The sequence below is a fragment of the Aspergillus melleus genome (genome assembly GCF_016097325.1).
Source record: "Aspergillus melleus strain CBS 546.65 chromosome Unknown contig2, whole genome shotgun sequence".
NCBI lineage: Eukaryota > Fungi > Ascomycota > Eurotiomycetes > Eurotiales > Aspergillaceae > Aspergillus > Aspergillus melleus.
Window position 1 is genome coordinate 869677 of NW_025763371.1, and position 27973 is coordinate 897649.

A 27973-nucleotide genomic window follows, 5' to 3' on the forward strand; every position below is an offset into this window, starting at 1 on the left:
ATTTCCAGGCCCATTAAGAACTCAGGTAATGGGGGTACCTATGACTGCTAATTTCCTCACCCGGCCGGATCAAAAATGAAAAGCATGCCAGACTTCCATGAAGTGACATTCAAAAGAGACAGGTCCACCTCCAATCGCCCTAGGCTGTGCCAAATGGTCAAGAAAGAACCTGTAACTCGAGGAGCGGAAGAAAACATCCTAGTTTTAACCGAAGCGCCAAATCCCTGCCAACCCAACCGCCCTATTGACCACCTCCAATTTGGTGTTCACCCGTGCCTTCCACCCTGGAGTATGTGAGCCATGTACAAAACGGGGGAAGGGGAGGTGGAAAGAATATAAAGAGAAGAGAAAGGGGAGGTCGGCGAGTTCATAAGAGACAAATAAAGGGAGGGAGGCCAACAAAAGAATCAAGGTCTACCACCAAGATCCCGGTCCGGTCATGCGATAGTCATAAACCATGTTCGCCTCCTCAGTTTCAACGCGCTTAAGGAAGTCACGCACGACTGCATAATTGGCCTTGGTACGCTCTTTCTTTTGGTACCACGGCTCCTGAGCCTGCTCCCGTTCTTGACCGACACTGTTCCCTGAGAGGGGACAATCCAGGTTGGGTACGTCGCCAGCCCCATCAAAGGGAGCCACGAAGCCTTTAGTCGGGGCATCTCTTGGGGCAGATGGCCTCTGAATGACGGAGATTGATTTCATTTTCGCGCCAGCTTTCTTGCTCCAGCTAGCGCCGCTGCTGACATTAGTGTTTCCCGTCAGTCGCGTTTCGAAATTATGGAGGCGATCCCCAGGCCGACTATTGCGTTGTGTCAGCCAGCTATACAGGCCATGTCTGCTTAAACATAAAAAGAAAAGGGATCAATTGTATTCTTTTACCTTTTCCAGATCGAATCAAGGCGTCTTCCGTGGTGCTCGTTGCTGAGTGAATCCCTGCCGAAGTCACGTTGACTGCGGTCGTCAGTGTATGTTCTGGAAATATCAAGTATTTTATGGTTAGGTAAACTTGCTCGCTTTTATGGACTGTAGTCCATGAATCCGTTGTGGATACGTGCGACGAGGGGCCTCTGCTATGGCTTTCATCATCCGTCTCAGGAGAAGGAGAAACATCCCTGAGCTTCTTGCTAGGAATCTCGGGAGACGGTTCTGATTCCCAGAATCTCCTAATGTGCTGCATGCCACGGGAATTTTCAGGAACATAATCCGGGACATTTTTGGCCGAGAACCCTGCGCTGGTGCGGTCGATGGTCAATGGGGTCAATGGAGCGCGTCTTCCAAAGATCCGTGGCGTTGCCCCATCATCTCTCTTGCTGCCGTCGTTGATGAGTCCAGCAGTCACGACAGATAATTCTCGGAGTAGCCCGCTAACTGGTTCATGCCGAGTGCTAGCCGCTTCGATCTTATTATAAAGCTTTTGAAGCCTCGAAGTTCCGTCCGGCTGTACCGCTCCACGTCCGGGGCCTTCAGGGAAGGCTGCTTTGGTTGTTTGCGCACGCAGGGCCCGTTTGACAGGAGCAAAATCAGCCTGGCGAATGTGCTCGTTGTAGAGAAGATTAGACTCTGTCAGTGACTCACATCCGGACAGCATACTCCTCGGCCCGACAGTGTCAGCCAAATTTTTCACGGTCTTCATGCCCTGATTCAAGAACGGCTGTTCAAGAGACTCATGCGCTTGATGAATTGGGGGCACAATGAGAGGACCAGGGTTGGTCCAACCTGGACCAGCAGACAGTGAACTAGATGAAGACAAGGGGAGGGGCCCAGGAGCACGATTGCTTGCTGATTTGTCCAGTCTACTTGACTTAGGTCGGGTTTGGTAAACAGGAACGGCTTCTCTTTTGACGCTTGAAACGCCCATATTTGAGCCATAAATGGCATCCAGCTGCTCCCTGTACAGGCGGAGCGTGTCTAATTCTTTCACCAAAGACATGCGCTGCTGCACAAATAATTGCTTCGATTCAGGGTCAATCTCCCACGAATGCAGAGCAGTGTATCTGTCCAGACGAGATAGTTGCCCGGAAAGGAGATCATGTCGCTTCCTGGCTTCCTCGAAAGATTTGCGACTGGGCATCTCGGCGATGGAAGGCCCGGTAAGTACGGGAGTTTGGCTCAGAGTGATGGGTTGGGCTGTCTTCGGTGTATCTGGATTTAACTGGGATGCCGAGTTCACATAGCGCGTATCGAAAAGTGCTGGATATTGGGGGTACTGGCCGAGGGTTGAAGGCGCCATGGCAGTCTGATGATGATAACCAGCTATATAGCCTGGGACTGCTGTAGCAGGGTTGTAAGGCTGGATGACTGCAGGCAAAGGAGTCGCAGGACCTTGTGCGTTCATCACGGGATTCGCATTAGGGTACCAAATAGGAGTGTCGACCCCATGCATGTGAGGTTCTGGGAGCACTGCTTGATAATATGGCTGAGATAGATACTCCGCTCGGGGGGCGTACTGCTGATTCTTATATTCAACAGGCATTCGAGGTTGCAGGAACATACCCGGAATCGGGGCCACTGGTGGGAACACCGGGGCGTATCCCGAGTCGTATCCTGGGGGCTGGGGTTGACTCTGGTCATTAGTAGCATTCGGCTGCTGATAAATGTCTGGCAAATCCACCGGGGTCACATATGGTGTTTTCAATTTACCACCAGCGGCAAGGTTCGTGTGCATTGCCTGTGTGGGGGTGTTTTCAGTGCTAGTCGGTTCATCCTTTCTACCCTCAGTTTCATCCGCTCGTGGCAAGCCAAAGTCTGGAGCAGCAAGCTGTGGCTCCATCGGCACAATGCGGCCACCAGCAGTAACACGCTGATGCTTCGGGGAGGTATGAGCTTTTACAAATTGCTGGAACCCGTCACTGCCCTGGCTCAAGATCGGTCGAAAAGACTGGAGCGGAGTATGGGGAGGAGGATGAGGCAAGGGCTGCATGCCCGAAATGGCCGCCCCTGGGCATGGAGAGTCAGGTACAGTCCTGGGTTGATTGACAGGCTGTTCCGAGAGGGGGTTTGTGCTTCGAGCTTGCAGGCGGACCAGATTGTCTGGGCCAGATGAAGTAAAGTCAGTAAGTTGATGTTGACTCTACGCGTTGAAAGTGGGGAGACACGCACTCTCCAGCGCTGGACCACTAAACCTCTCCAAGGGGATACTGCCATTGTGACACATCCCCAGTAGAGTTGGAATGTCGTATCTCTTCATGTGTGACATTGCGTTTGGTCAATACCGGAGTGATGACAGGTGGGTATTGATGATAGGACAAAGGAGACAGGAAAGATGAAAGATTGGCAGAGTGAGAGATGAGAGAAGAAAGAGGGGAGGAGAGAGAAGATGAACACTTGACCCAAATCGCATCGTTGGTACCGGCAACGATGTCGTCACCCCAATGCGGCAGGTGCGCACCAGTCAGTGATGGCGGGTGCCGAGCAGTGAAGCGTTCAATTAGATCCAGAACACTTCAGGGCAAGGAGTTTAAAGCGGAGACAATGTTGTAACAAAGGAAATTCAATTAGTGAATTAGTAGGAGCATTATAGCCTAAGAAGAACGAAAATCATCAATCATGCACCACTCCCACGATTAACACTCAGACATGCTCATGAGCCGTAACTGCCTGCAAAGCACTATGGGTACGCCATTCTTCTTCATTCTCATCGTCAAAGGGGGACACCGAGTCATCGCCATGGGCACGGTCGGCAGGATTGCCTCCATTTTGGTCCTTTAATTCCCAGCTGCCTGAACGCTCGTGCCCTCTCACAATAGGGCCAGTGGCCCCCGGATTCTGAGGATCTTGGTCGTTGGGGGTCTTGACATCCTCCCATGTGGGGGATTTAAACGCGATATCAGGATCACTTGCCATTTTGCTGTTCCCTTTGAACCCCTTGAGAGTCGATCTGTTGAAGCGCTTGGTTCGGCAACCGAAGATCAGGAATCCAACGATGCCAATGATCGCCAAAGTAGCGAGGGTGACAACTGCGCCAATGACACCGGCAACGGCAGGACGTAGGCCTTTGCCGTGGTTGGTAGATGGTGAGTCTTGCGTCCGTTCAAGTGCCCCAGAACAAAATGGTGCCTCCGAGGCGCATTGAAGGCACCATTCCCGAGTTGATCCCAAGGCGAACTTTTTCAGCTCCGCTTGGAACTCCGTATAGGGGATGGCACTGTTGCTGGGACTGTGCCCGAAAAGGGGATAAACCCTAAATTCGGGGGTGTCAATACCGTTGCGCATGACGAACCGTACATAAAGCTGAGACTGGTCGGGATACGTCGGGTTGGCCGCGCTTTCCAGGCTGTATAGCTCCAGAATTATTGAGCTCCCAAGATCAGGCCGGGAAGAGATGTTGTCATTCTGGGCCGATTGCAGCTGCAACAGAGACGTGAGAGCAACGACCGGTTCATAGTCACCAAAGACCAATTTCATCTTCCCGTCGGTACCGCGATCGTGGATATTATTGTCAAAGGCGTCCAAAATGCTGTCAGCTAGAGTGCGCCCAGCGATGGTGCGGATATCACTGCTCCCAATAACTGACGTAGTAGACGTATTGCCATTCGTTGCGAAAACATATTGGTCTGCATATAATCGAGCAAGTTCGATATCGTCGCGGCTCAGGGTGTCTAACACAGACTCGTTGTGGACATACTGATAATCGAGAAACTCGGAAATATCTTTGGCGTTGATGTAGTTGACTGAAGCCGGGTCAAACCACCCGGACAAGACTTGGTTGTAAAGGACTTCGTATGTTCCTCTGTAGTTTTGCACAAACTCCTGAGCCTCGGGACTGGTTTGATATTCAATATCTGCTATTTGATGCATGAGACAAGAGGATCGACCATCCACCGTCAGCGACTGCGGGTCCTCATTGCTCAAGGCCTCAATGCGAGGGTATTGATACCCCTTCAAAGGAGCAGTGGCCGTAGATCCATTGGCCAATTGGTATGAGAACTCAACATATGTGCCGCTGTAGGACTCGTTGAGAGGAGGATAGAGTCCTTGCATGAAAGCCTGGGCGGAGGCGATATCAGATGGACTGGTAGTCGATAGAACTTCAACCTCGCCAACGTCGAGCACGTACGGCGATAAGTTTTGGATTCTTGTACTCGGGCTGCTCTCATTGCCCCGAAGTGCAACATAGCGGTTTCGGAAAGCGGACCCTGCTGCATATAGAGTATTGGCGCCATATGGGGTCAGTGTTCTAGGTCGTTGCGGCATAACTGCCGGTATACTGTCTCCATGGACAGTAAAGGCGAAAACTCCCCAAACATGCTCTTTGAGATCCTGAGCTGAGGCAGCTGCAAGCAGCGCAACAGCAAAGACAAGGGTGTAGGCACGGGATACTACCATGATTGTTTCCTGTCCGCCAGATATTTCAACACATACAGTCAGAATGCTTGTATTGCCAGCTGACAATCAATAAACGTCGAAGGTTGCTAGAAAGAAAGCAGCAACTTGTATGCCGGTAATAGCCAGCAGAACCAAGATATAAAGCAGACGACAGGCAGGAAGACGTCGTCTGCAAACGTCAAAATTAAGATTCCACCGGCGTCTAGACTCGATTTCCGTTTGGCTGGGTTGCGACGTGACGACATAACTACTATATTTTTGCGTTGGAACAACCGGGGACCAGGAACCAGTAGGGCAATGCTACCCTCCAAGCATGGTCCTGATAAAAGTAGGGTTCTAGCCTCAGGTAAATATTCTTCAACAGATTAATTCGTTCAGAACGTTCCTAAGGACCAGTATCAATGCCTCATGCTTTGAAATTCTGGGGGACGATGCAATTCATGGTGAGTAGCTCGGAAATGGAGCCCGCGCATGTTCGTTCCCTGCCAGGGTGAGAATCCAGGAACAATTATCTACATACTCTTGGAGCACGTCGGTCTATAGTAGTTTTCGCTCTATCGATAGACGGTCTATGACGTGTAGACGTGACCGTAGGTAGCATTGCACCTGAAAGCGGCCACCGAGACAGGTATACTACTGTTAGTGCTGTACACACGATAGAAACTCAACTTGGCAGGGTGTAGCATAGAGTTGACTTTCACAAGATGAAAATTTCTTTCAGGAAGAAAGATCCGGCGCCCGTCGTCAGGATGTTCGTCTACGAGAATGACACCTGCGTCCTCAGGCATTTCTTCCCGGCGAGACGGCGCTTTGCCTGTTTGAGTAACCCTGTAATACATAGCTAGGTGCACGTGATCTCAGGTGACTAATCGCTGCCAGAAAATGAAGGTGTAAGCTTAAGTTGCAAGTTGCAAGTTGCCAGTAACGGAGAATCTCTGTGGAATTTTGGCCATGAGATGACCTCTAGAGATATACTTTGGCACATTGATTCTTCTTATTCAACCAACACAGACCCCTGAATGCGATCACTTGGCAGGCTTAGGGCGTTTTGCCGTCGTATTGCCTGAGTGTCTCCAATTTTTCTCCGCCCGGCGAAAAATCTGTCACGCCGTCCTTCCGTCTCATCACCTCGCAAAGCCCTACGCCTGCGCCCTACCCCTAAGCCCTCATTTCTGCTCTTGGAAGCCAACACCCTGCTCTTACCCTCTTGACCGTCCATAACATGGCGGACTCGGGAGTCCCAGCTCCTGTTAATGATCCAAAGGAGTCTTCTGAGCTTCCGGCCTCTCCCTTTCCCCTAAAAGAGGATCCTGGTCAGTCCATGCGTGCTACGATGAGCCCGTCTGCTGCCGCCCCCTGCCACCCGACCCTAGCAGCCAGAGGAGCATACAAAGACCATTGTCTTTACTTGTCTTCTGTCTCCTGAGACCACTGTCATGTTCTTTGCATGATACAAAGTCTTGTATTACTGACTCGATTGATTGCAGTCTCTCCGAAATTGTCGCACCCTCTCGACGACAATGACGGCTCCGTGTCTCCTCGCGCCTCCAAGAAACGGCGCCTAGAGTCCGATCAACCGGACGACCTCGTTCTCCCCCCATCGCAACCTGGACTATCCGATCAGATTCCAGGGAATCAAATTGAAGAAGAATTGGCATCGGCTCTGGGGCCGGGCGTGGTTGACACGGTGGAGCATCAAGATGACAAACATGGTCAGATCGACAGCTCTGCAGAAGCCGCTGTGGCACCGGAGGCAAGCCAGGATATTGACACAGACATGGCAACAGTGATCTCGAACATCATGAATCATGCTGAACGGGTGGAGGAGCAATGTGTTCTCGGCCAGCAGCAGCTGGCCGACAGTCCCGACCAGTCAACGCCCAAGGGCATGGTATTCGTGAAAGCAAACTCGCATCTGAAGACCCAGAGTCTACCTATCCTGGACAACCTGGTAAGTCTTGGCTCCAAGAGCTCTTTCAAGTATTGCTTCGGTCTAACGATGCCCCCTAGTCGACCCAAATTCTGTCGCTGTTGGCGAAATCGACCTATCAAGACATCACCTCCTTCGTTTCGGAGCCGGAGTCGGAAAATGGCCAGGCCTATGCAACCATGCGCTCCCTTTTCGATCATACAAAGAAGGTTTACTCATCAAAGAGATCATTCCTGTCGGCAACCGAACTGGAACTTACGGAGTCTTCGCAAGTCGACATCATCAGGAAGGCTAATCTGGCATCGTTTGTCTCCAGCATCTTCGGCACACAGGAAATCGGCTTTTCGGAATTAAACGACAACTTCCTTGATGTCTTCGTTCCAGAAGGCGGGCGCTTGCTCAAGGTACAGGGTGCTCTCTTCCTCGAACTCAAGACGCAAGCCTTCATTGCCTCTATGAACAATGAAGAACGATCGAGAACCGAGATTTTGTACGAGCTGTTTCCCGATGACTTGGAGCAACGTCTTCTCGACAGACGCCCCGGCACGCGGCAGCCTGCCCCAAGTGAAACTGATTTCGTGAAGCGCGCTGGGTCGCGTCGTGATATCCTTCTCAACGACATCAACAACGAAGAGGCTATGAGGGCCCTACCTGACAAATACCATTGGGAGGATTTTCTCAGGGATCTGAGCTCTTACATCACCAAGAACTTTGATGCCATTAGCAACCAGCAGGTTCGTGTCTCTATCATTTGCCCTCGGGCTGGATAACTTGTGCTAAGCCGTCGTACAGAAGATTACCAAGGGTCGACAACCATCCTCGTCCAGTGGAGATGCGCCAGAGACCTCCAACGCACCTCTTCAAGGCCAATTTCCTGTCGCATCGCAGACCCCGGATGTCCCCGTCGACCGAAATATGCATGGCGATCTCGTGGCTCGTGCGGCTCGGGCAGCACAGATTGCCTTGCAGGGTCACGGATTGAGACGATCTCAGCAGCAGAGCCAGCAGCAGAACGCGCAGCCCCAGCAGCCGGCCCAGAACCAGCCGCAACAGCAGTCCCAGCAGCCGCCACAAAACTCGACTCAGCAGCCCCAACACCCACAACCTCAGCAACAGCCAGTGTCGCAGCACGGTTCGCACCAAGGCACGCCAGTCCCTCATGGATACTCAGCCGCGCAGCCAACGAACCAACTTCCCCCTCAGCAAGTTCCTCAACAACACCACTACCAACCGAGTCCCACGCCCTCGGGATACCAGCAAGCGCCGACGCAGCTCACCTTTCAACAGAGTCCTCTCCAGCAGAACTTCCAACATTTTACTCACCAAACTGCCCCCATGTCTGTTCCCGGACGGCCTAGCTCAGCCGCAGCCAATCATGGATATATGCCTGGCATCCCCCACTATTCACAATCTCAGCCAACGCAGGTCCTCTACGAACGCGCCCGCATGGCAGCGTCGGCAAAGTCATCCCCAAGCAGTCGCAAATCCGGTCTCCCGAGTCAGCGTCGGCCTTGGACCACCGAAGAAGAAAATGCCCTCATGGCAGGACTTGATAGGGTCAAAGGACCTCATTGGAGTCAGATCCTCGCCATGTTCGGACCTGGCGGTACCATCAGTGAAGCCTTGAAAGATCGCAATCAAGTGCAGCTCAAGGACAAGGCACGCAATCTAAAGCTTTTCTTCCTCAAAAGTGGAATCGAGGTTCCTTACTACCTGAAGTTTGTCACTGGTGAGCTCAAGACTCGGGCTCCCGCTCAGGCCGCGAAACGCGAGGCCCGGGAACGACAGAAGAAGCAAGGCGAAGAGGACAAGGCTCATGTCGAGGGCATTAAAGGAATGATGGCACTTGCCGGAGCGCATTCCCAGCAGGTCGCAATGGGTCACGGTCACGATGCTATGTCCGCTTCGCCCGGTCTGGCTCCTGATCCTAACAGTCATCATCACCACCATCATCATGTTCATTCGACATTTGACCAGACCGCCGAGCAGAACCTGATGCAAACTCTCAGTCAAGAAGTTCACGGAGATCAGTTCGGACAGCATCAGCATCAGCATCAGCACCACCACCATCAGGATCACATCGATCCCAGTATGCACGTCGGACAATAGTCACGGTGATGGTGGGGTGGCTCTCTCTTGTGGCAATCTCTTTGCAATTGTCTATCTTTGTTCTCGTTCATGGCGTTTTCCTTTTACTCTTTGTGGTCCCTGGGTGTTCAGGACTTGATCCTCTCGACAAGAAGGGACTTCTGCCTCTGCTTGACGATCGTCTTGCAAAGGCCCTGGGGATCGGGCGCGATAATACCAATTGTTTCTGTAAGATAAAGGGCTGTAGGATAATCGGTTTTCTACGTGAAAGGGTTGTCTGCACATGTATTCTAAGGGGAAATAACTATCCTACCAAATTTTTTTACGCTATGATCTACCGATTTCGTAGACGCAGTAGTACAGTACTTGGCTGTTGGGAACATCCGGTTGGCAGACACCTGAAAAATCGGGCCGACCACGGACTCGGTCGAGGTACAACGGCGGTACAACTACGGCGCTCTTCACTACCTCCGTCCAACTGCACCCCGAGGCCACAAAGGACCCTTGATTGCCAACTCACCCATTGTCCAACCCGGCTTTTTGTACCTTTTTGTAATTATTTGCTTTTGTCCCTTTCTTGATTCGGTCGCTTGGTCCTCCCCTCCCTTGCTTTGTTCTCCTCTCACAACCAACCATGTCTGATCCATCGTCATCACAACCTCCTGTGCCATCCTCGTCGCAACCTCCACCAGTTGCATCGCAGACTGCATCGCAAGAACCCCCCTCTTCATCGACTACAGCAGCTGCGGGACAATTGGGAACCAACTCAGAGGCGACGGTCGTGCCCAAGCAAGAACCCGACACCGAGAACACCGCCCTGGATGCCTCCATCGACCAAGATATCGAAATCGGCGGAGTAGCTAACAGTACCGCGGACAATAATATCAACATGGCCAACGCACCCGACGGAGATGAGGACATCCCGCTGGGAAATCCAGTTCAGACCGCCGACTCAGTCGATGCCCTTGCCGCGACGGCGCCGGGCAAGAAAGAGACCAGCCTGCGCGAATTCCTAGGCAAGATGGATGAATATGCGCCGATCGTAAGACGACCCTTTTTTTCGTTGGAACTTTTCGTTTCTTTACATCGTCTTTCTCGTGTCTCTCTTCACTTCTTTCTCACATTATACTAAACCCCAAACAGATCCCCGACGCCGTAACAGCTCACTACCTCACCCTCGCCGGTCTCCCACCACCAGGCAACGGTCCAAACCAAACCCCTCCTCACCTCGCCCGTCTCCTTGCCCTCGCCACACAAAAGTTCATCGCCGACATTGCCGCCGACTCGTACCAATACGCGCGTATCCGCGCCTCCAACAGCTCCTCCGCCAGCAACCCCATGGGCAGTCTCAACGCCGCGTCTGGACTTGGCATGCCCGCAGGCGCCGCCGGCGCCGGCGCAGCAGGTGCTGCGGCGGGCGTCTCTGCCGAAGCCAGCAAAGGCAAAGCCGGTACACATCTGGGGATCCAGCGACCTGGTTTTGGAGGCGGCGGGTCCGGCGGCTCAGGCCAAGGGCGGACGGTGCTCACCATGGAAGATCTGGGGATGGCAGTTTCTGAATACGGAGTGAGCGTTAAGAGAGGAGAGTTCTACCGGTAAACCATCTTCCAAAGCACATACGCCGCAGCATGTTATCTGGTCACCCTGCATGAGTGAACGCTGCCTTGACTATTCACGGGGATCATCTACATGCCATTCCCCATCATGCTATAATGACGCTACCCATGAGATTTGATCGGGTAGAGCCCGATCAAATCGACTGAATCTTCTTTTCAAAACGTCTTCTATTCTAGAGAGAGATGGATATACCCGTCTTTGGAGGATTTTTTTCATCGCCGCACCGCTCGTGGCGACATACGGGGAGGAGAGCGGCGCGGCGTTTACTACTCTTTTTTTCCCTTTTTGCGTTCATTTCTTGGTTTTATATGCACTATCTTCAGGCGTAAATACGGGGTCGAGGACAAATGATATCCTACAGTTGGGTCTTAAAACCATCTTACGTTTGCTTTATTATGGATTTTTCTTTAGTCGATATGACATTACTGCGGCGATTGGATACAAATATAACGAAAATATCTCACTCTCATATCCTCCGTTTTCTTGAGTAGACTTTTTGAAAAGATAGATACCAGTAAATATAAACTCCGCAATGAACTAATCTTACATATGCAACAGGACCAAAAGGTAAGGTAGATATACACAATGATATGATATAAGGTAAGGAAACGCCAGTGGGGACAATCAAAAAGCAGCAAGTCGAGTTGAGTCAAGTCGAAAGCATGGAGTTTCTAGACTCCTAGTCTGAAAGCCCATTCGCCCTGACTGATCTCTTTTTCCATGCATCGAAAGAAAATACCCCGGATGCAGTGCCCTTCGGTGCGCGTAGACTTGCCGACTGACGGGCAGCTAGTAGTACCCTAGGAGCCCATAGAGAGACAGGCAGGCAGACAGACAGACAGATACCAAAGCCCGAACGAGGCAAATCGACGTAAACGCACGAATTTATTTGTTCTTCGTCAACTTGTAGGTGAAACGCTTGCGAGTCCTAGATGCCCTTTCGTGTTAGCCAAGCTATTTCATTATTCATTTTCCTCTCGCTATCTGCCTCCCTCTCTCCCTGACTACATTCGTCTTTCCTCTTGTTCTCTGCCCGGGGTGCAAAAAAAGCCAGACCGGGGCAAAAAAAATAAAGACGAAACCTCCTCTCAAACCCCCAAAACCTAAAACCAAAAGAAAAGATCACACATACGGCGCATATTCACCCAATTTCCTCCCGACCATCTCCTCCGTGATGAAAACATCCTGATAATTCTTTCCATTATGGACTGCGAACTTCAACCCCACGAAATTGGGCAAGATGGTGGCGGCGCGTTTCTGAGTCCGGATGGGCGGCGTGCCTGGGGGAGGAGGCAGTTTGGCGGGGAGGGGGAGACTAGAGCGTAGTGTCCATGTCAGTTTTGTTTCTTTCCCTTTGGTTTATGACCTTTCTCTCGGGATTGAGATTGAGTAGGTCATGTCATGCATGGGGTTTTATTGTCATCCGGGGATCGGAGATTCTTGTCGGGTCGGGATGGGTAGGTAGATAGACGTACGGGACAATGTTCGGGCCTAGAGGGAGTTCATGTTAGCTTTTGGGCGTATCAATTTGGATGTATAAAGAAGACTTACCCTTCCAGACGGAACGGCCGAGCCGGGCAAGAGTGGGAATCATTTTGACGGGTTGCGCTGCTGCTTCGACGAACGGGTGCTCTGGTTGTGATGATGTTCGGCCAAATTGTGTCAGGGCGGAAGATCGGATGACTAAGCGAGTCTTGGAGATCGGGGAGATTGAAGGGTATGGAAGACGCAACTGCGAGATAAGACAAACAGTTTGTACTGATTTCTGATTGACAAATAGGAATAAACTGCGGCTAAGAAAACTTCAAATACAGAAATATATGGCCATGCTATATGAAATGACAAATTGACAAATGTAACAGTCGCCAGCGACTTGTTGGATAGATGAGTAGTAGTACAGTAGTTGACTTATTCGACTGCCAACTCGTCGAATAATTTGACCAGACTCCGGATGCCCTTGAGTACGTTCTCGTCCGGTCCCTGGCCAGGGGTCCAGCTAGCATGCGCAAAGTCAATCAGGCGCAGGTCATGCACCTTGGGTGGGTCTTCCTCATCCTCGTCCTCCCCCAGATCACCCAGCTGAGCGGTTTCCGGATCAATGCTGATGTTGATGGCATTGACCTGCTGCGGTGCACCGCCTGGCCCAGTAGGTAGGTCTACCACCTGGTAAGACCCATCTTCCTGGAGTTCGAGTTCGAACTCCTCATCCTCGGACTCGGACTCTTCCGGTCCCCGCTCCTGGGCTTTCTTCTCTTCTTCCAGCGCATTTTCCATCGCCGTAGGATCTCCCTCGTAGACAATCAACACGCTCGATGAGTACATGCGGCTTTCCTCGGCCTCGATGACCTGCTGCACGCGCCTCAATTCATCAGCCAATCGCTTAGCCAGGAACTTAGAGCGATCGATAGTCCCAGCCTTCGCACCAGCGAGGAACGACTCGAAACCTTCCTTCACGTTTTCCTGGCTGAACGATCGCCCGTACCACTTATCGTAGCGTTTATAGCCGTCCTTCTCGATAATCTCACCCTTGGCACCCTCGGACCCCTCGTGGCGCACGTCATACGGATCCGTCTTGCTCCCCGCATCAGTCTCCCCATTCACACCAGTCCACACCTTCATCCCGGCGATTCGGAATCCAAGGCTAGAGCTCGTAGTATCCTTGGACACCGCATCGAGTTTAGTGCGCTTCGCAGGGGGCGCATCGTCCGCCCACAATCGCGCGCCGAGCTTCACATCCAAAACATTTGGACGCACGAACCCGGACGCCACATTCTCCAGCACGATCGAGAGACCGGTGTCCAGTTTTTTCCCTCCAGATGGTACCCATGTTTGTCCCTGTTCCGTGGGGTCTGACGCCGCGGACGGAGCGGTGGACGGCTCGGTAGTCGCAGGGGTGTTTGTCGTCGACGAGGAATCCGATCCGGGCAGCACGACAGCGCCGCCTTGCTGGGAGGCGGCGATGGCGAGCGGTTGCTGCTGGTCAGCCGATGACAGGGTGCCCATGAAGGTGGGCATGAAGTCCCGAAAAGTAGGATGGAGGGCGCTGGATTCGTAGAAAGCGACCTCTTCGGGGGTGCAAGGCTTCGCGATCAGGAAGCCGGAGGGCGTGCAGCGAACGCCGTCGCTAGGAAAGCTCGCGTCAGTACTTGCAGTAAGAGCAGGTTGATTCTCAAGTATAGTAGAATGCGAAAGAATTGGGTCGCATGCGGATAGCATTGCGAAGCTGCCACCAGGAGCTGCTCCGAGGGTGGGTGTGCGAGGTCAAAAAACTTACTGTCCGGCGGCAGCATGGTCGAAAGCGACAAAGCTATCGTTATCCAGCTTGGGAGGGTTGGCACTCTCCGATCTAGACGATGACGTTGTCATGATTCTGGAGGGACAGATGATGAATTGAGCGTTTCCAAGTGAGACCGGCCGAGGCTAGTACGGCATTCCGTTCGAGTCCGCGATAAAGACGAAAAGGAGAGGTCGAGCTGACGAACAGACGTGGATCAGAAAAGAAAAGGAACAGAATGCGAAAAGCAAATACGCAGCAAGCGAAGCAAACACTCAAGGAAAGACAAAGCAGGGGTGCTTGGTTGTGTTCGGGGTTTGGCGCAAAGAAGATGGGGGAAAGGAGACAAATCTGACGGGGCCGTCAGCCTTGTGGAACTGGAACAACTACCTAGATATACCTCCTCTATTATAGGCATCCTTGATCTAAATGTCCCATGTTGAATGAACCTACTAGAATCATTGTCATTAGAATCCTTCGTCTTTTTCCTTTTCCTTTTCTTTATTCTTTTTTCTTCTTGATTCTATATTTACGGTTACCCCCTGCAAGAATACTCCATTCTTGTTGCGGAATGCATGTTTCGTTCTCAGGGACTATCTATATATTTCGGTCGTTAATATCTCAATCAACTCTGCCACGCAAATATTTTCCTTTTTGATCTCCTGGCGAAGTTAAATAATGATCCATCAATATCCTGGAAGGTGATGTCGTTGCCTATACGGATGAGACGGGGTCCACTGTGGTCTCCCGTTCGATGCAAATGCTTGTCAAAACATCGACGAAAGTCAGTAGATTGCAGCTCCCAGCCGGAGGGGTAATCAAGATATCTTGAATCCATCTCACGCATTCTATCTTCTTCGGCTCTCACATCGAGGCTCGAGTGCAATGAGAGGTGCCTCGAGCCGCAGCGTCATGTGATCCCCATGCAGAAAGAGTGGACTACTAGGTAACTAACTAGTAGGCACTTCATCCCTTGACTTTCAACTCGCGCCTCCCGATTGCTTCATTGTGCTGCTACCACAACCATGTCCCGACTTTCCCAGTTCACCCGGATCGTAACACCTTCCTTCCGGGAGAGCGTGCTGGATTTCTGGTTCCAGCGTCAAAAGCCCGGGGCAAGCCCGGTTCTGCCGGGACAGAGCGACATGGCCCGCTGGTTCAGTAGAGACACGGAATTCGATAAGCTGTGCACGTATGTTCAATTCGCTCTCCAATACCAATGATCCGAGACCCAATCTGACCAATTTCAAGACGACAATTTCTGCCAGCTCTTGAGGCCATTCGGGAAGCAAATGTGACCGCAACAGAGCTTCGAACCGCTCTCAATCTCACGTCCCCTCTGGACTGGCTCAGTACTCTGTTGTTGCTAGACCAGATGTCTCGGAACTGCTACCGGGACTTGCAGTCGGCCGTAGTCTTCACCAAGTTTGACCCGCTGGCATCCGAGCTTGCCTTGCAAGCCATCAAGCATGGCGTTCCGGACTCGCGGCCGATCAAATACCAATTGGCCTATCGACTTTGGTTTTACCTGCCCTTGATGCATACCGAGAACCTGGAAACGCATAATTTAGCCATGCGCCAGTATGAGAAGATGTCGAATGACGCTGAGGAGTTGATCCGAAATGGGAAAAATTCTTCAATGGACCCCGAGACTGAGGATTGTTACCGGGTTTTCTCCCAGCAGCCAGACACGATACGCGATTATATCAAAAGATGTACTGAGGAAGAAGTGAATCACGCTGGCTTGATTGAACGCTTTGGTCGTTACCCGCATCGAAACAAGCCGTTAGGCAGGACACCCACGGAGGCAGAGATTGCCTACCTGAAGAATGGCGGGCAGACGTTTGGGGCAAAAGCTGATTATGACAATTGAACGACCTATTCACATGGAGACAGAGGGAACTTCTGGAGGCGAATTGGCTTTTGAGGTGACACTTAATTCTCTAAAGGCTCACTCAGCTCATGATCAACTATCCTTATACGTGAGGCTAGATGAGAAATTACACATGTTAGGGATTCCTGTCATGTATACCGGGTTAGGTATAGACTTCAGACGGCCCAAGAGATAAGGACGATATTCAAATGCAAAAGAAAGAAGAAGAGTTTCTTGATCATACAGCGTCCAGTCCTCACTACATCAAACATATCCTTGCTTTGCATGTTCATAGGGTAGCTGCAGGGCGCAAACGGAACGAGCAAACGAAGCCACCCTCCCATTCCCCAGTAACGTGACTCCAGTGAATGCCGACGGGGGCAGACACTCCTCACTCTTCATTCATCCGCTCGAGATTTACCTTGACCAGAACAGTCTTATCGACTACAGCAGCTGTTGTATCTCATCCTACTCCTTCCTACCATCATCATCATCATCATTCAAGTCTCAGCCATGGAGCCCCCGGGCATGCCCAAAGATCTTTCCGGCTGTCCTGCCTACATCAAAGATGGCAAGGAGCCTGGCTCGACATCCCCAGCTGACAAGTCTGTGGCAACTTTGACTCCCAAGCCTGATGACTCTGCGGCAAACAATGAAAATGAAGACGACCGGATGACCGCTATCGTGGATCTGATGGAACCAAAGAAGAAAAAGAAGACCAAAAGAAAGCCCAAGAGCAAACGTGGATTAGTAAGTTCTATCTGAATTGCATTATCCAGCCTTGAATCTGGTTAACACGTTGTAGAACAAGCCTACTGGGTTTGAGGAATACTCGGCCGACGCGCCTATGACACCGGAGCAATTTGAAGAAGAGAAGAGTATCTATGATTCGTGAGTAAATAACAAACCTGGCTACATGCAGAACTATCATCTAATCAGACTTGTCAAAGTTCGCGACCACTCATTCAGTAAGCCGCATGTCTTTTCCAATGCACAACTCTTATTGCTGTCACTCGCTAATACAGCCTAGTCGGATCGAAGATGCCCTCCTGCGCTACATGAAGAACCGCCGCATTGAGAGTGACCGACGCCATGTTTTTATGAAGTATTTATCATACGGTGGCGTGGAAGTCGGCCCTAATATGTTTGCCGGCGTGGATGAACAGGACATGAAGGAAATGGACAAAGAGCAGATTCTGGTCACCAGGGCTCAAACAAGCATCGACAACGACAAGCTGAACTTGCCTGTTGACTTTGATGCTGTGGTCAGAGGCTACTTGTAAGGCCGACTGTCTCAACGAGTCAAGTAGAAACCATCGACTAACAACCAACTGCAGGACTTCTTACTTCCCATATTTCTTCAACCCCGAAACCGAAGAAATGGTCAAACTGGCAACAGTCACGATCCGCAACTTCTTGTCCTATCTTCTCTACCATGATGTCTGCTCGGAGTACAAGGAAAATATCGACGCGGCCAGGAAGTCGTGTGATATTGCGTCTAAGGAGCTCTGGGAAAACCAGCAATTCACAGCCAAGGCACCTGGTGACTTCAACGCGGCCTGTTCCACCCTCTTTGGAGGCTTTCTCTATAATCATTACGTCGAAGATGACAAGTGGAAGAATCCAAAAGATAAAGGCGTGCGGATGACCAAAGATATTGCTCGTAAAGTGGTCAAGTTCGCTCTGGCTGGTGCTGGCTCCAACGAACAGGCACGGCGATTCCGAGACCTTGCAAACGACAACGAACTTCGTGCACTGCTCGTTGAAGATATCCACGGGTTTGAAATCACGGCCATATTTCCTATTGAGACTGACGTCAAGACATTCTATCAGGAGTACGCTCCCGATCTGCACCCTGTCGGAAGACTAACTGCTAGAGCATATTTTGATCCCGGCAAGCCGATGTATGATCTGAGCCCCGAGGAACTTCTGGAGTGGGAGAGCGGCAACATACAGATGCCTGAGTTTGAGTTCTTTCTGGAGGAGAATTTGCTCAAGCATTGCTATCCTGGAATGAGAGTGATTACTTCGGTGTGGGAGCTGAACTGCGGGTTGCATTTCTTCGAGGATATTCAGACCACCTACAGTTCAATCTACACGGTTCTTTGCAACGATCTCATGCTGGGATGGAAGAAACCAAGGGATCTGACGGCCGGAGAGGATGACGAGGATGACGAAGATGCTGGCGAGGGTGCTGGCAAATATTCTGGCAAAATCAACGGCGGGAATGCAGGAAATGTCGAGGCGACCATGTGAGCTACGCTTTGGGCCAAGGTTGGTAGTTTACAGATTGATAGCATGCAGTTCCGATGATCTTCAAGATCAAATCACATTGGTGTTTTCACATGTCGTACAATGCCATACATTTGACACTTAATCCTATACTACAAGCTCTCTATTCGTGTTTCAACAAAAGCTTGCCTGTCGTCTTGCGACCTTCAAGATCGCGATGGGCCTGAGCCACCTGCTCCAACGGATAAACCTTGTGAATCTTAACCTTGAGCTGACCGGACTTGAGCAGAGTGAACAGCTCATTCACGTAATACTCTAGTTCCTCCCGAGTCTCGATATATCCGAACAAAGTCGGGCGCGCGATCTTGACGCACTTAGGGGAGAGTTTCCTAGATACCATTAGCCATCTTTGTCCCCGTTAGTCAAACACAGAGCATATCAAACTTACGGCAGAGCAATAGGAGGCACCGGGCCACTAGCATTGCCAAACCAAACAATCGTACCCTTCCGCTTGACAGCCTCCAAGCTTCCCTCCCACGTATCCTTTCCAACAGAATCATACACAACATCGACACCCTGACCCCCAGTCACCTCCTTCACAATCTTCACCCAGTCCTTGCCTTCCTCGCTCCGGTAATCGATAACCACATCCGCACCCAAGCTCTTCACCAACGCCACCTTCTCCGGCCCGCCCGCAGTGCCAATGACCTTCGCCCCAACCGTCTTAAGCAGCTGCGTCATAAGAAACCCGGCCCCGCCAGCCGCCGCATGCAAAAGCACCCAATCGCCCTTCTGCACAGCATACGTCTCCCGACTAAACGAGAGCACCGTCATACCGCTCAGAAACGACGCAATGACATCCTCATCGCTAATGCCGTCGGGGATCCGCACCGTCCGATCCGCAGGGACAGCCGTGTACGCCGCATACCCGCCGGTCGTGAGCCAGGCGACGCGATCGCCGACTTTGAAGTTGAAGGGGTTCGGACCGGGTCCGATGGCCGCGACGGTGCCGGCGCCTTCGCGGCCCAGGATCTCGGGCTTGGGGGATTGGTAGAGCCCCGTGCGGAAGTAGGTGTCGATGTAGTTCACGCCGGAGATGTTGTTCTTGACGAGCAGTTGGCCCTCCTTGGGCGTGGGGACGGGGTGGTCTGGTTTGAATTCGAGGACCTCGGGGCCGCCGGTTTTCTCGGCAATGACGGCTTTCATGGTCGAGGGGGTGGACATTCTGCGGGTTTGAGATGGTTGGGAGAGGGGGGATGGACGGAGATGTGAGGTGATTGCAGACAGACGAGCAGCGCTGGGAGGAGAAGCTGTGGTGGAAAGTGATGGACGGACGAGGGAGGCTAGGTGGGACGACGAAGTTAAAATGCGATTGCGAGACATGCGGAGGGGATGGCGGGTAATTGTTATTGCCCGAGGAAGTGGTGAGGGAGATGTGGATGAAGGATATTCCTTGGATCTTTGGATTTATGATGGGGGGCTTAACATTACTAAGGCCAGTTCGCGTGTTATCGACTTATCGCATGTTGAGTTCATCTACTGTCTCCATCCCCGCATTCCATCTAGACATTGGTAACCGGACCACCCACAGGATAGATGAGCGTTGTACATTATCAATGGTCTGCGGACTTATTCCGCAGTCTCCCATATGGTCCAGAACACACTGGTTTGTTTATTAATCCACCTTTCTGGTCTTTAGTTACTCTCGCTGTATTCAAAGGTCCATCGGAAATGACGCCATCATCGGCGGACATCCGATCGGAATCGGAGTTGTCGGAGTGTCGGACATCGGAATCAGGCACAGCTGAGTCACTACCCCGCATAATCTCGCCCTTATGAATTATGAAGCACAGACATTTGGTCTCCCTCGATTCGATCCAACTCATTCTGCCTCTCCTTCCCCTGTCATCCTGCCTGCCATCGTTGCTTTTTCTACTGCGTTTCACAACTGACTCATATGCCGTCATTCAGCTGCGATGTCCATCTCATGTCAGCCAACTCACCACCGTCATCATCACCTGCTGAAGCAGCTGCAACCGCATCGTCGTCATAGTCATTGCCTCCTAGGCAACCCCGGCGGACCAACTAGCCAGGATACCCTGTGCATCGAAGCGTAGGTACCTGATTCGAATCATATCCGATGCTGGGAACATAAGATATCACTCCGGCCTGGTCAAGCAGACGCCTGTATTCGCTTAGCTATTCTGCTGTCGCGGTGGTTCAAATTCGCCGTAAAGGTGATGCTATCTGGTGGCATGGTACTATGCGAGACTTTCGATACAGGATTGCTTTGGCTTATGTGCTTGAAAGTGCATCAATACAACCATACGTAATAAACAGAATCAATTCGCTTGAAAACCCGGCCCTGGCCACCTAGCAGCCACTCCACTGCCACGCATTCATCTTGATATAATCCATCCATGTCTCAATCTGTACGATATCATCTGAGTCGTCCATATCGAGGGTGTCTTGGTGAAGTTGCACGACCGCTTGGCCGGATGGTCCTCGTCCGAATTGGTAGAACCTCACTTTCTTGCCAACAGCAACTGCCCCAAACAGTCTTTTGCCATTGAGCTCTGTTGCGATGGTGCTGTGCCACTCTTCGCTGGATGGGGGCTTGCATTCCACTCGCAAGATCTGGCGCTCGTCCCACTCCTTTGCATTTTGCAAGGGTTTGATCTGGTAGACGGTGACATTGGGCAGATTACTTTCACCGGGTGTAGCAGGCTTGAAGACCCATTTGTAGCCATCGCGGCCAGGAGACCACTCCGTCACTATTGCCTGCCAGACGTATTGGACAGCTCCTTCCGGGCTGTGTGGTTTCACCGACTGTAGTGTATTGAGGAAGCCGATGTTGTTTTGCAACGAAGGCATTTGGGTGGCCACGGTGGCCAGACTGAGGAGGCTGGTATCGATGAGAGATAGTAAAGAGAATCTGACGGGGAGACTCGGAGACTTGCTGCTGATTTCCAACCGCCTTCTAGGCCTTCTCGGGCCTGAAGTGTAAGCTACCACACATCCCGCCACTGATTTGTGCATAGAAATCTGACCTACAGACGGTCGATATGGTCTAGCCGCCGAGTCGAAGGGGCAACCAACGTTCACCAAGCAATGCCTGTCAGGAAGTTCCTGCTGAGACAAAGCGTTCTTTCGGGCGTTTATTCGAACGTGCCGCAGCACGCGCGGGGCTCGAGAGCGTGCAGCAACGCCAATCAATTGACTCCTCTGCTGCAGCATACATGCATTTCCGATCTTCTAGACTCCTCCTATCCCCGTGTAGGATTGTTTTCAATCTTTCTTGGATGCAAAAATCTAAGTTTAGTACTGATGATAAAGTTAAGAAAATTGGATGGCTGGGGAGTCAAGAAACATGGCCGCGACCTGTACATTTAGACTGGTCTCGACTACCTGAAGTTCTAGTGATAATTGTCTGATGTGGGTCTTATGACTGAATAAATTGAAAATCACCTTTCATTTGGCTAGGCCTTTTGCATACGAATCTTGTTTTCCGCACATGTTCCAGCATGGTAAGTATACGGATGGCTTAGTGTTATTTCGCCACTTTTGGTAGCATCAAGTTGGATCAAAGAGGGAAAATGCTATTACGTATACAATATTCATTCTTTACTATTAGAAAGATTCGTTGCTACACATTCCATCGAGAATGAGTAAAATTACTCTACCAATCCTAGCCAATATCGCATCTTACCTTTGCCAAGTCAAGTGGACGGCTGCATCAGTCGACGATCGGCACTGCTAGCCCAGATTTTCCTCTCGGGATATGGCTCGACCCATCCATGTATGCCCATCATATAATTCTGCGAAGTATACATCGTGGTACTACATACTCCTAAATAGCGACTGCATAAACCGGCCTAGGGTTATTCCCGAAGAGGTTAGCCGGTCCCATGACCCACCGACGGAGACGAAGAGCTTCATCTCTTCTTCCCTTCAGCAAATCTACTTCCAGCTCATCCCACTAACGACCAGATCGACATGCATCGCTGTGGACAAAATTTCTGTAGTCCAGGGAGCCCAATCACTGCAAGATGTCGACGATGGCGTTAAGAAAAAGTCGAGGCGCTCCCTTACTCCACACAGCCTCGTCTGGCCGCCATTCTATGCCTATAGTCTTGCCGCGGACAACTGTCTCGATCCAATCCTCCACATTGTCGTTGCCCCCCTCTGCGCAGTCTCTCCACAGTTGTCTGTTCCCCTCTCTCGCAGACTCGCAGTATTATTTTCGGCCGATGATCACTGGTCAAATTGCCTTTCCCAAGGGGCTCAGAGACATTTTGTGGATTCAGTCGGTGCCTACTAACCGACAACGTCACCTATTGCAGGCGGCGATATCTTCTGGCCAGGATCATCACGTTCCGATTTTCTGTGCCTGTTGACTTGGCCTTCGGATAGCCATTCGTTTTCATGTTCAACGTCTGGCCATGGTCGCCGTGTTTCATCTTGCATGGCCTGATTCGTCGCCTCTTAACGCCCAACCCTTCAGGCCCCATGCCCTGATAGGGCCTCCACCATAGGAGGCGCTGCCCGACCAGGTTTTCATTGGGATTTATATACGCCTTCCCACGCCCGCGTCCTAGCTCCTGCTCTATCCCTACTTGTATAACAGAGAATTTCTTGTCGTTAATCTTTTTGGTTCCTTAATTAATATCTAATAGCTTTCCGAAGGACCCTGGCGGCCTTTCCACTTTTCTATTCTTGTCTCTTGCCCGACTCTTGACTACAACTGCTTGTACTCTATCTAACCTGCTCAACCAATTGGATTCATTGTCCCCGACGCTGGTTGTCTGTGCTCTGCCATTGATTGCTTCCTTGAAAACTCCCGAGTGAGTTTGACACGACGGGTATAACATGCCAACAGCAGCCAGGAAAGTGACTCTAATTTGCCGTGCCATTGCAACAGGATAGCTGTTGTCGCATAACATAGAGGAACCACTTCTCGTTCCCCTTTTGGACCCATTGGACCTTAGCAGCAACCCGTTTTATCTTCTTGATTTGGTTTTTCTTCTCTTTGAGAGATACATTGTGTGATCCAGTCATGCCCTTTTGGCGCCAAAAGCCTCAGTGGCCCCCTTTGCCGTCTGTAGAAGACGAAGTTGCCTCCCTCTCCCGTGAGTGGGACGGACTATCCAACCTTGGAGAAAACCCCGGAGTCGAAGGAGTGTGTGCCAGAGGAACCATCGATCAATACCCTGTGATCATGGACGTGTTTTGTTACTCGGAGGAGACCTTGATCGTGGAGGAGTTCGGCCGGGAAGTCAGTTCATCGGACGACAGCGCAGGGCCGCCAACGCCGCCCACGGATTTCCCTCAATTCTCGATTCCTCACCATCTTAGCAGCAAACTCAACCTGAATAACTTCCCTTTTGGTCCGTCGCCCTTTTCGGCGCCACCGACATCTCAGAAGGCCCTTCCCCCAGGCCCTTCCCCGAGGAGAACCACGTCCCACTCAGGACATGGCCCCCAAAGCACCACCAGTACGACTTCGAGGTCTTCCTCTCGCCAATGCGACCCCAGTTCCAGGAGCTCTCGGACCCCCAAGGAAGCCGTTCCTGCAAGGCCCAAGGAATCTCCTCCCACACCACGGAAGGGTCTTTCCCGGGCCAACAGCCGTAGTGGACAGCACTCTGAGCCTGCCTCGTCATCCACCCCTCGGCGATCAGAAAGTGTCAAATCCATGCGGCCCTTGAGACGCTCGGCTACCGACACGCCGCGACCCAGTTCTCCCTCGGGTTATGTCTCTGACTCCAACTCAGCCAAGCAGAAGACCAAGACGAAGCGTCCGGAACCTCTCCGGGCCTCCACAAACCTGAAGACTGTTGTGGACGCTCCGAACACGCCCACCCTGGCCGAAAGACTGGAGGAGAAGCTGAGACAGCGACAGGAACAACGTGATACCAAAAGCACGGCACCCAGCAATGTGCAGAAGCCATCCGTTCCTTTGTCGGCTGTCAAATCTGCCAAGCCCACCAAGCTCATCGAACGCAAAATCGAGCTCCCTGTACAAAAAGTTCCGTCGCGTCCTGCATCAGCCTCGCCGAAACCCTCGCCAAAACTTTCTCGCCCACGCAGTGCCGAGCAGGATCCTTTTTCGACATCGTTTTCCACTGTTACTCCAGCAGTGGTGAACGGACCACCTCGGCCACCTCGTCCCCCCTTGGCTGTTATCGGCCAAGAACAGCGATCTCACTCTACTGATGCGGTGCCAACTGGCCATGGGACCACCAGACGCACAGTGTCCTTTTTTGAGGAAGCGCTCAAGCCTCCCTCGTGCCACCGGAAGGTCGAACCGGATATTGTCCAGCAACTACAATCCTCTCGCAGCAATTCCCCCCAAGGCGCTGTTCGCCCACCCTCTCCCAACAAAGATGGATCCTGTCTGCTGCCATGCCCTAGGTCCGTTCCGGTGGCCGGTTACCAAGACTGGTTCACTATCCGAGGAATGACACATTTGAACATCTGCCCTTCGTGCATGAAACAGATGCGCAAGTCCAGATTCCGCGACGCCTTTGTCCTCGGGAACCCCCGACCCCGCAGCGACTTGATCCGTTGCTCCATGAGCGAGCCATGGACGCGACTTGCCTGGATGCAAACCATCAAGAAACAGCTGGACCATCTTGATCTCCTCCAGCAGATCACGCGGAGCCGGTCATCAGGCAGCAAACCATGTCCGGGCCGCATCGTCAGCGAACAGCACTGGTACCGCGTCGTCGACCCAGACACGGGACTCTTTCTTCCGAAATTCAACGTCTGCTCCGCGTGCGTCAAGAACTTGAGGACATTGATGCCTCCTCACCGGAACACCTTCAAACGCAGCACGGCCACGCAAGCCCGCGTCTGCGATTTCGTGACCGACAGCCCGCGCTTCGTCCGCTACATCGACTACCTGGACATCGCGGCCAACCGGTCCGAGAAAGAATGGACCTCGCAGCCCGACCTCAGCGACTTCATGGCCTACGCCCGCCGCAAGGTCGTGCTCCGCGACTGCCGCCGCGACCGCCTAATCCTCAACACCTGGCACTACATCCCGCAGCTCCCGGAGCTGACGGTGTGTGAAGATTGTTATGATGATGTCGTCTGGCCGCTCGTCAAGGCCAACCAGCCGATTGCGCGCAAGTTCTCGACCCTCACGCGTCTGCCCCCGGGTGATGGGCCTTCCCGGTGCCGCGAAGCCAGCTGTCAGCTGTACTCGCCGCGCATGCGCACCAAGTTCCGCGATGCTGTGCAGCGCGACGACCTGATGTATCTGAAGCTGGTCGCGCTGCGACGGTTCGACGCGGAGCAACGATTCCGCGACCGACAGGAAGAATTGTTGGATGACGAGGCGCGCGGCTATGAGTGCGAGATGGAGTTGAGGAAGAACCTCGAGGAGTGGAAAGCTTGGGAGTAGGCGCCAGCTTGCCTGGCTGGTACCTGGACTTGAACATATGGATATGGCAAAACTTACATACAATAGATGGATATGGCAGGAAACAGGATGCATTATCTTCATTGTTAATGTTTGGGAGAATAAGTTGCTGGCGACTTATTGATGGGCATTTCCGGTTTTGCATTTTCCTTATGTCTCTTGCATCGGTTTGTCTTGCATTTGCATTTTTTGCGTTGGTTGTGTTTTCCTTTCAGGCATTTTCTTTCTTGCGTCTCTTGCATTTTCTGTCCTCTTTGCATTTCCTATCTCTATGGTCGTCTTTTCTCTTTCTCTTTCTCTTCTCAGTTCCTGTTCTGTTTGCCTGATGTCTGCTCTGTGTTCTTGTGCTTTCGCAATGCAAAATGTACCGGTGTACCACCAGTTGGATTGGATATAGAACTCGCTAGACGGTAGATGTATGTACAAGAAAGTTGACGTGAAACCCAAGATCGATCGTATATACCAGACCATATCCGTAACCATAACACCTATAACAAAAGAATAGATCTCCTAGACCAGAAAATATAACACAGTATATATAGATTACCCAATAAACAATTACAACCACAACCCTTCTTCATAACCTAATCATCCCTCCTCCCGCCCCTTCCCCAATCTCATCACCAGAATGTATACCACCCTTAGCACTCAACAACTCACTAACCGTAACAACCCTATACCCCCTTCTCCTCAACTCCGGCAAAACAACCCCAAGCATCGGAACCGTCCACTCCCTCCGATCATGACAAACGATTATACTCCCCTCCCTCACCATACTCAAAATATGTCTCGCATTGACCCACGGCCAGCTCACCTGCGCATCATGCGGATACACACTCCCCAACACAATCCGAAACCCAAGCCTCCTCACCACATCCCTCATAACCGCACTAAAGAACCCGGACCCAGGTCGGAAATACCGTCCCCCACCAGGGGGAGACGGTTCGCGGGCCCCGACGGCCGAATACGCAGCGCGGATCGAGTCCTGCACGGACAGGATCTGGGATTCCAGGTCGGACGGGGACAGGGCGCGCGAGGGCTCGTCGCGCATAGCGTGGTTGGCGAGTTCGTGGCCGGCGCGGAGGAGCGAGTGTAGGGTTTCTTCGCGCGAGGGGATCTGCGAGCCGATGAGGAAGAAGGTGGCGTGGGCGGAGTGGCGGGTGAGGAGGTCTTGGATCTCGAGGGTGTAGGGGGATGGGGCGTCGTCGATTGTGAGGGCGATTAGTTTCTCGGGTTTGGAGTGGGTGTCCGTGGGGGTGTTGGGGTTGGGGTTCGCGTGGTCATGGTGATGGGGAGGAGGGACGTGGAAGAGGACGTCGGGCCAGCGGTGCTGGAAGTATCGGATGAGGAGGTTCGGAGGCTTGTAGATGATGTAGAGAGGGGTGAGGAGGAGGAGGGTGAGGAGGAAAGGGAGGAGCATGATTAGGAGGCGGCGGAGTTTGCGGCGGGGGAGACGGAGAAGCATTGCATTGATTTGTTGGTTTTCTTGTTGATTGGTGATTAGGTTGATTGAGGACGAGGAAGAAGGAGGATGGATTGGTAGAGCATGGTATGTTGAAGTTGAACGATGAGAATCGACAGTTCAATGCAGCTAGATAGCGATCAAAGAGGTTAGTTGTACTGTAACTCCAAGATCGGCGATAAGTTAGAGTTCCAGATAAATCAGTACCCACCTTCACTCAACCCCATAAATTCCCAAATGTGGTTCGAGCAACCTCAATCCTCAACTCAACTCATCACTTTCTAGTTTTGATTCCGTGACCCGTACCCTATCCGTATGTTATGATCTGACTGCAATCACCACACAACAACAATATTCCCACCCCAAGTGTAGAACTTATTCGAGCCTTGTCGTTGTCGCCGCAGTTCACGCTCGCGGTCTCGCACTCGTTGGCTATGCGATCGTTTGGATCGTTTCCGTCTTTGAGAAGAGTCCGAGGACCGAGAGAAGAGATTGCGGAGCCAGGCTAATGGCATTGGTAGGAATCTACCCCGGATGGAGTAGAGGCTGGGGAAGTCAAAGGAGGAAATCCACAGAAGAGTCAAAAGAGATGAGGGGATCACGCCGTGTCAGGTGATTCCGATTCCCGGGGTTGGCTGGTTTGTTTGTTTGTTGTTTAGGTATTTGGGTTAACTTAAAATGAAGTACTTTTTCGAGAAGATCGATCTTTTAAGACTACGGAGTACGGTCGAGGTCATGTCGGGCTT

General features: G+C 51.8%; 13 protein-coding genes across 13 annotated transcripts; 5 read left to right on the top strand and 8 right to left on the bottom strand.

Moving 5' to 3' along the window:
* Window positions 1-241: 241 nt before the first annotated feature.
* On the bottom strand, window positions 242-702 carry LDX57_003162 (uncharacterized protein; the record flags this gene model as incomplete). The annotated part of the gene is made up of 2 exons (XM_046084804.1): window positions 242-284; window positions 419-702. The coding sequence occupies 2 exons, from the start codon at window positions 700-702 to the stop codon at window positions 242-244; spliced, it is 327 nt and encodes a 108-aa protein (XP_045940767.1).
* Window positions 703-758: 56 nt separating this feature from the next.
* On the bottom strand, window positions 759-3241 carry LDX57_003163 (uncharacterized protein; the record flags this gene model as incomplete). The annotated part of the gene is made up of 2 exons (XM_046084805.1): window positions 880-3241; window positions 759-799 (listed from the first exon to the last, which is right to left on the bottom strand). The coding sequence occupies exons 1-2, from the start codon at window positions 2918-2920 to the stop codon at window positions 759-761; spliced, it is 2082 nt and encodes a 693-aa protein (XP_045940768.1). The 5' UTR covers window positions 2921-3241.
* A 329-nt stretch (window positions 3242-3570) lies between these two features.
* Window positions 3571-5430, bottom strand: LDX57_003164 (uncharacterized protein; the record flags this gene model as incomplete). The annotated part of the gene is made up of 1 exon (XM_046084806.1): window positions 3571-5430. The coding sequence occupies exon 1, from the start codon at window positions 5323-5325 to the stop codon at window positions 3571-3573; it is 1755 nt and encodes a 584-aa protein (XP_045940769.1). The 5' UTR covers window positions 5326-5430.
* Window positions 5431-6547: 1117 nt separating this feature from the next.
* Window positions 6548-9364, top strand: TBF1 (putative MYB DNA binding protein (Tbf1); the record flags this gene model as incomplete). The annotated part of the gene is made up of 4 exons (XM_046084807.1): window positions 6548-6638; window positions 6813-7276; window positions 7336-7989; window positions 8048-9364. The coding sequence occupies 4 exons, from the start codon at window positions 6548-6550 to the stop codon at window positions 9362-9364; spliced, it is 2526 nt and encodes an 841-aa protein (XP_045940770.1).
* A 613-nt stretch (window positions 9365-9977) lies between these two features.
* On the top strand, window positions 9978-10942 carry LDX57_003166 (putative TFIID and and SAGA complex TAF10 subunit; the record flags this gene model as incomplete). The annotated part of the gene is made up of 2 exons (XM_046084808.1): window positions 9978-10385; window positions 10487-10942. The coding sequence occupies 2 exons, from the start codon at window positions 9978-9980 to the stop codon at window positions 10940-10942; spliced, it is 864 nt and encodes a 287-aa protein (XP_045940771.1).
* Window positions 10943-12082: 1140 nt separating this feature from the next.
* Window positions 12083-12554, bottom strand: RSM19 (mitochondrial 37S ribosomal protein uS19m; the record flags this gene model as incomplete). Its single annotated transcript, XM_046084809.1, has 3 exons — window positions 12083-12275; window positions 12436-12451; window positions 12512-12554. The coding sequence occupies 3 exons, from the start codon at window positions 12552-12554 to the stop codon at window positions 12083-12085; spliced, it is 252 nt and encodes an 83-aa protein (XP_045940772.1).
* Window positions 12555-12868: 314 nt separating this feature from the next.
* On the bottom strand, window positions 12869-14326 carry LDX57_003168 (inositol polyphosphate multikinase; the record flags this gene model as incomplete). The annotated part of the gene is made up of 2 exons (XM_046084810.1): window positions 12869-14084; window positions 14235-14326. The coding sequence occupies 2 exons, from the start codon at window positions 14324-14326 to the stop codon at window positions 12869-12871; spliced, it is 1308 nt and encodes a 435-aa protein (XP_045940773.1).
* A 933-nt stretch (window positions 14327-15259) lies between these two features.
* LDX57_003169 (DUF924 family protein) lies at window positions 15260-16107 on the top strand (the record flags this gene model as incomplete). The annotated part of the gene is made up of 2 exons (XM_046084811.1): window positions 15260-15426; window positions 15486-16107. The coding sequence occupies 2 exons, from the start codon at window positions 15260-15262 to the stop codon at window positions 16105-16107; spliced, it is 789 nt and encodes a 262-aa protein (XP_045940774.1).
* A 513-nt stretch (window positions 16108-16620) lies between these two features.
* LDX57_003170 (uncharacterized protein) lies at window positions 16621-18363 on the top strand (the record flags this gene model as incomplete). The annotated part of the gene is made up of 5 exons (XM_046084812.1): window positions 16621-16857; window positions 16913-16998; window positions 17058-17075; window positions 17138-17386; window positions 17445-18363. The coding sequence occupies 5 exons, from the start codon at window positions 16621-16623 to the stop codon at window positions 18361-18363; spliced, it is 1509 nt and encodes a 502-aa protein (XP_045940775.1).
* Window positions 18364-18502: 139 nt separating this feature from the next.
* ZTA1 (quinone oxidoreductase family protein) lies at window positions 18503-19545 on the bottom strand (the record flags this gene model as incomplete). Its single annotated transcript, XM_046084813.1, has 2 exons — window positions 18503-18728; window positions 18788-19545. 2 exons carry the CDS (start codon window positions 19543-19545, stop codon window positions 18503-18505), a joined length of 984 nt encoding a protein of 327 aa, XP_045940776.1.
* A 1167-nt stretch (window positions 19546-20712) lies between these two features.
* On the bottom strand, window positions 20713-21213 carry LDX57_003172 (uncharacterized protein; the record flags this gene model as incomplete). The annotated part of the gene is made up of 1 exon (XM_046084814.1): window positions 20713-21213. The coding sequence occupies one exon, from the start codon at window positions 21211-21213 to the stop codon at window positions 20713-20715; it is 501 nt and encodes a 166-aa protein (XP_045940777.1).
* A 2182-nt stretch (window positions 21214-23395) lies between these two features.
* Window positions 23396-25747, top strand: LDX57_003173 (uncharacterized protein; the record flags this gene model as incomplete). The annotated part of the gene is made up of 1 exon (XM_046084815.1): window positions 23396-25747. The coding sequence occupies one exon, from the start codon at window positions 23396-23398 to the stop codon at window positions 25745-25747; it is 2352 nt and encodes a 783-aa protein (XP_045940778.1).
* Window positions 25748-26342: 595 nt separating this feature from the next.
* Window positions 26343-27185, bottom strand: LDX57_003174 (chitin deacetylase CDA4; the record flags this gene model as incomplete). The annotated part of the gene is made up of 1 exon (XM_046084816.1): window positions 26343-27185. The coding sequence occupies one exon, from the start codon at window positions 27183-27185 to the stop codon at window positions 26343-26345; it is 843 nt and encodes a 280-aa protein (XP_045940779.1).
* Between the last annotated feature and the right edge of the window lie 788 nt (window positions 27186-27973).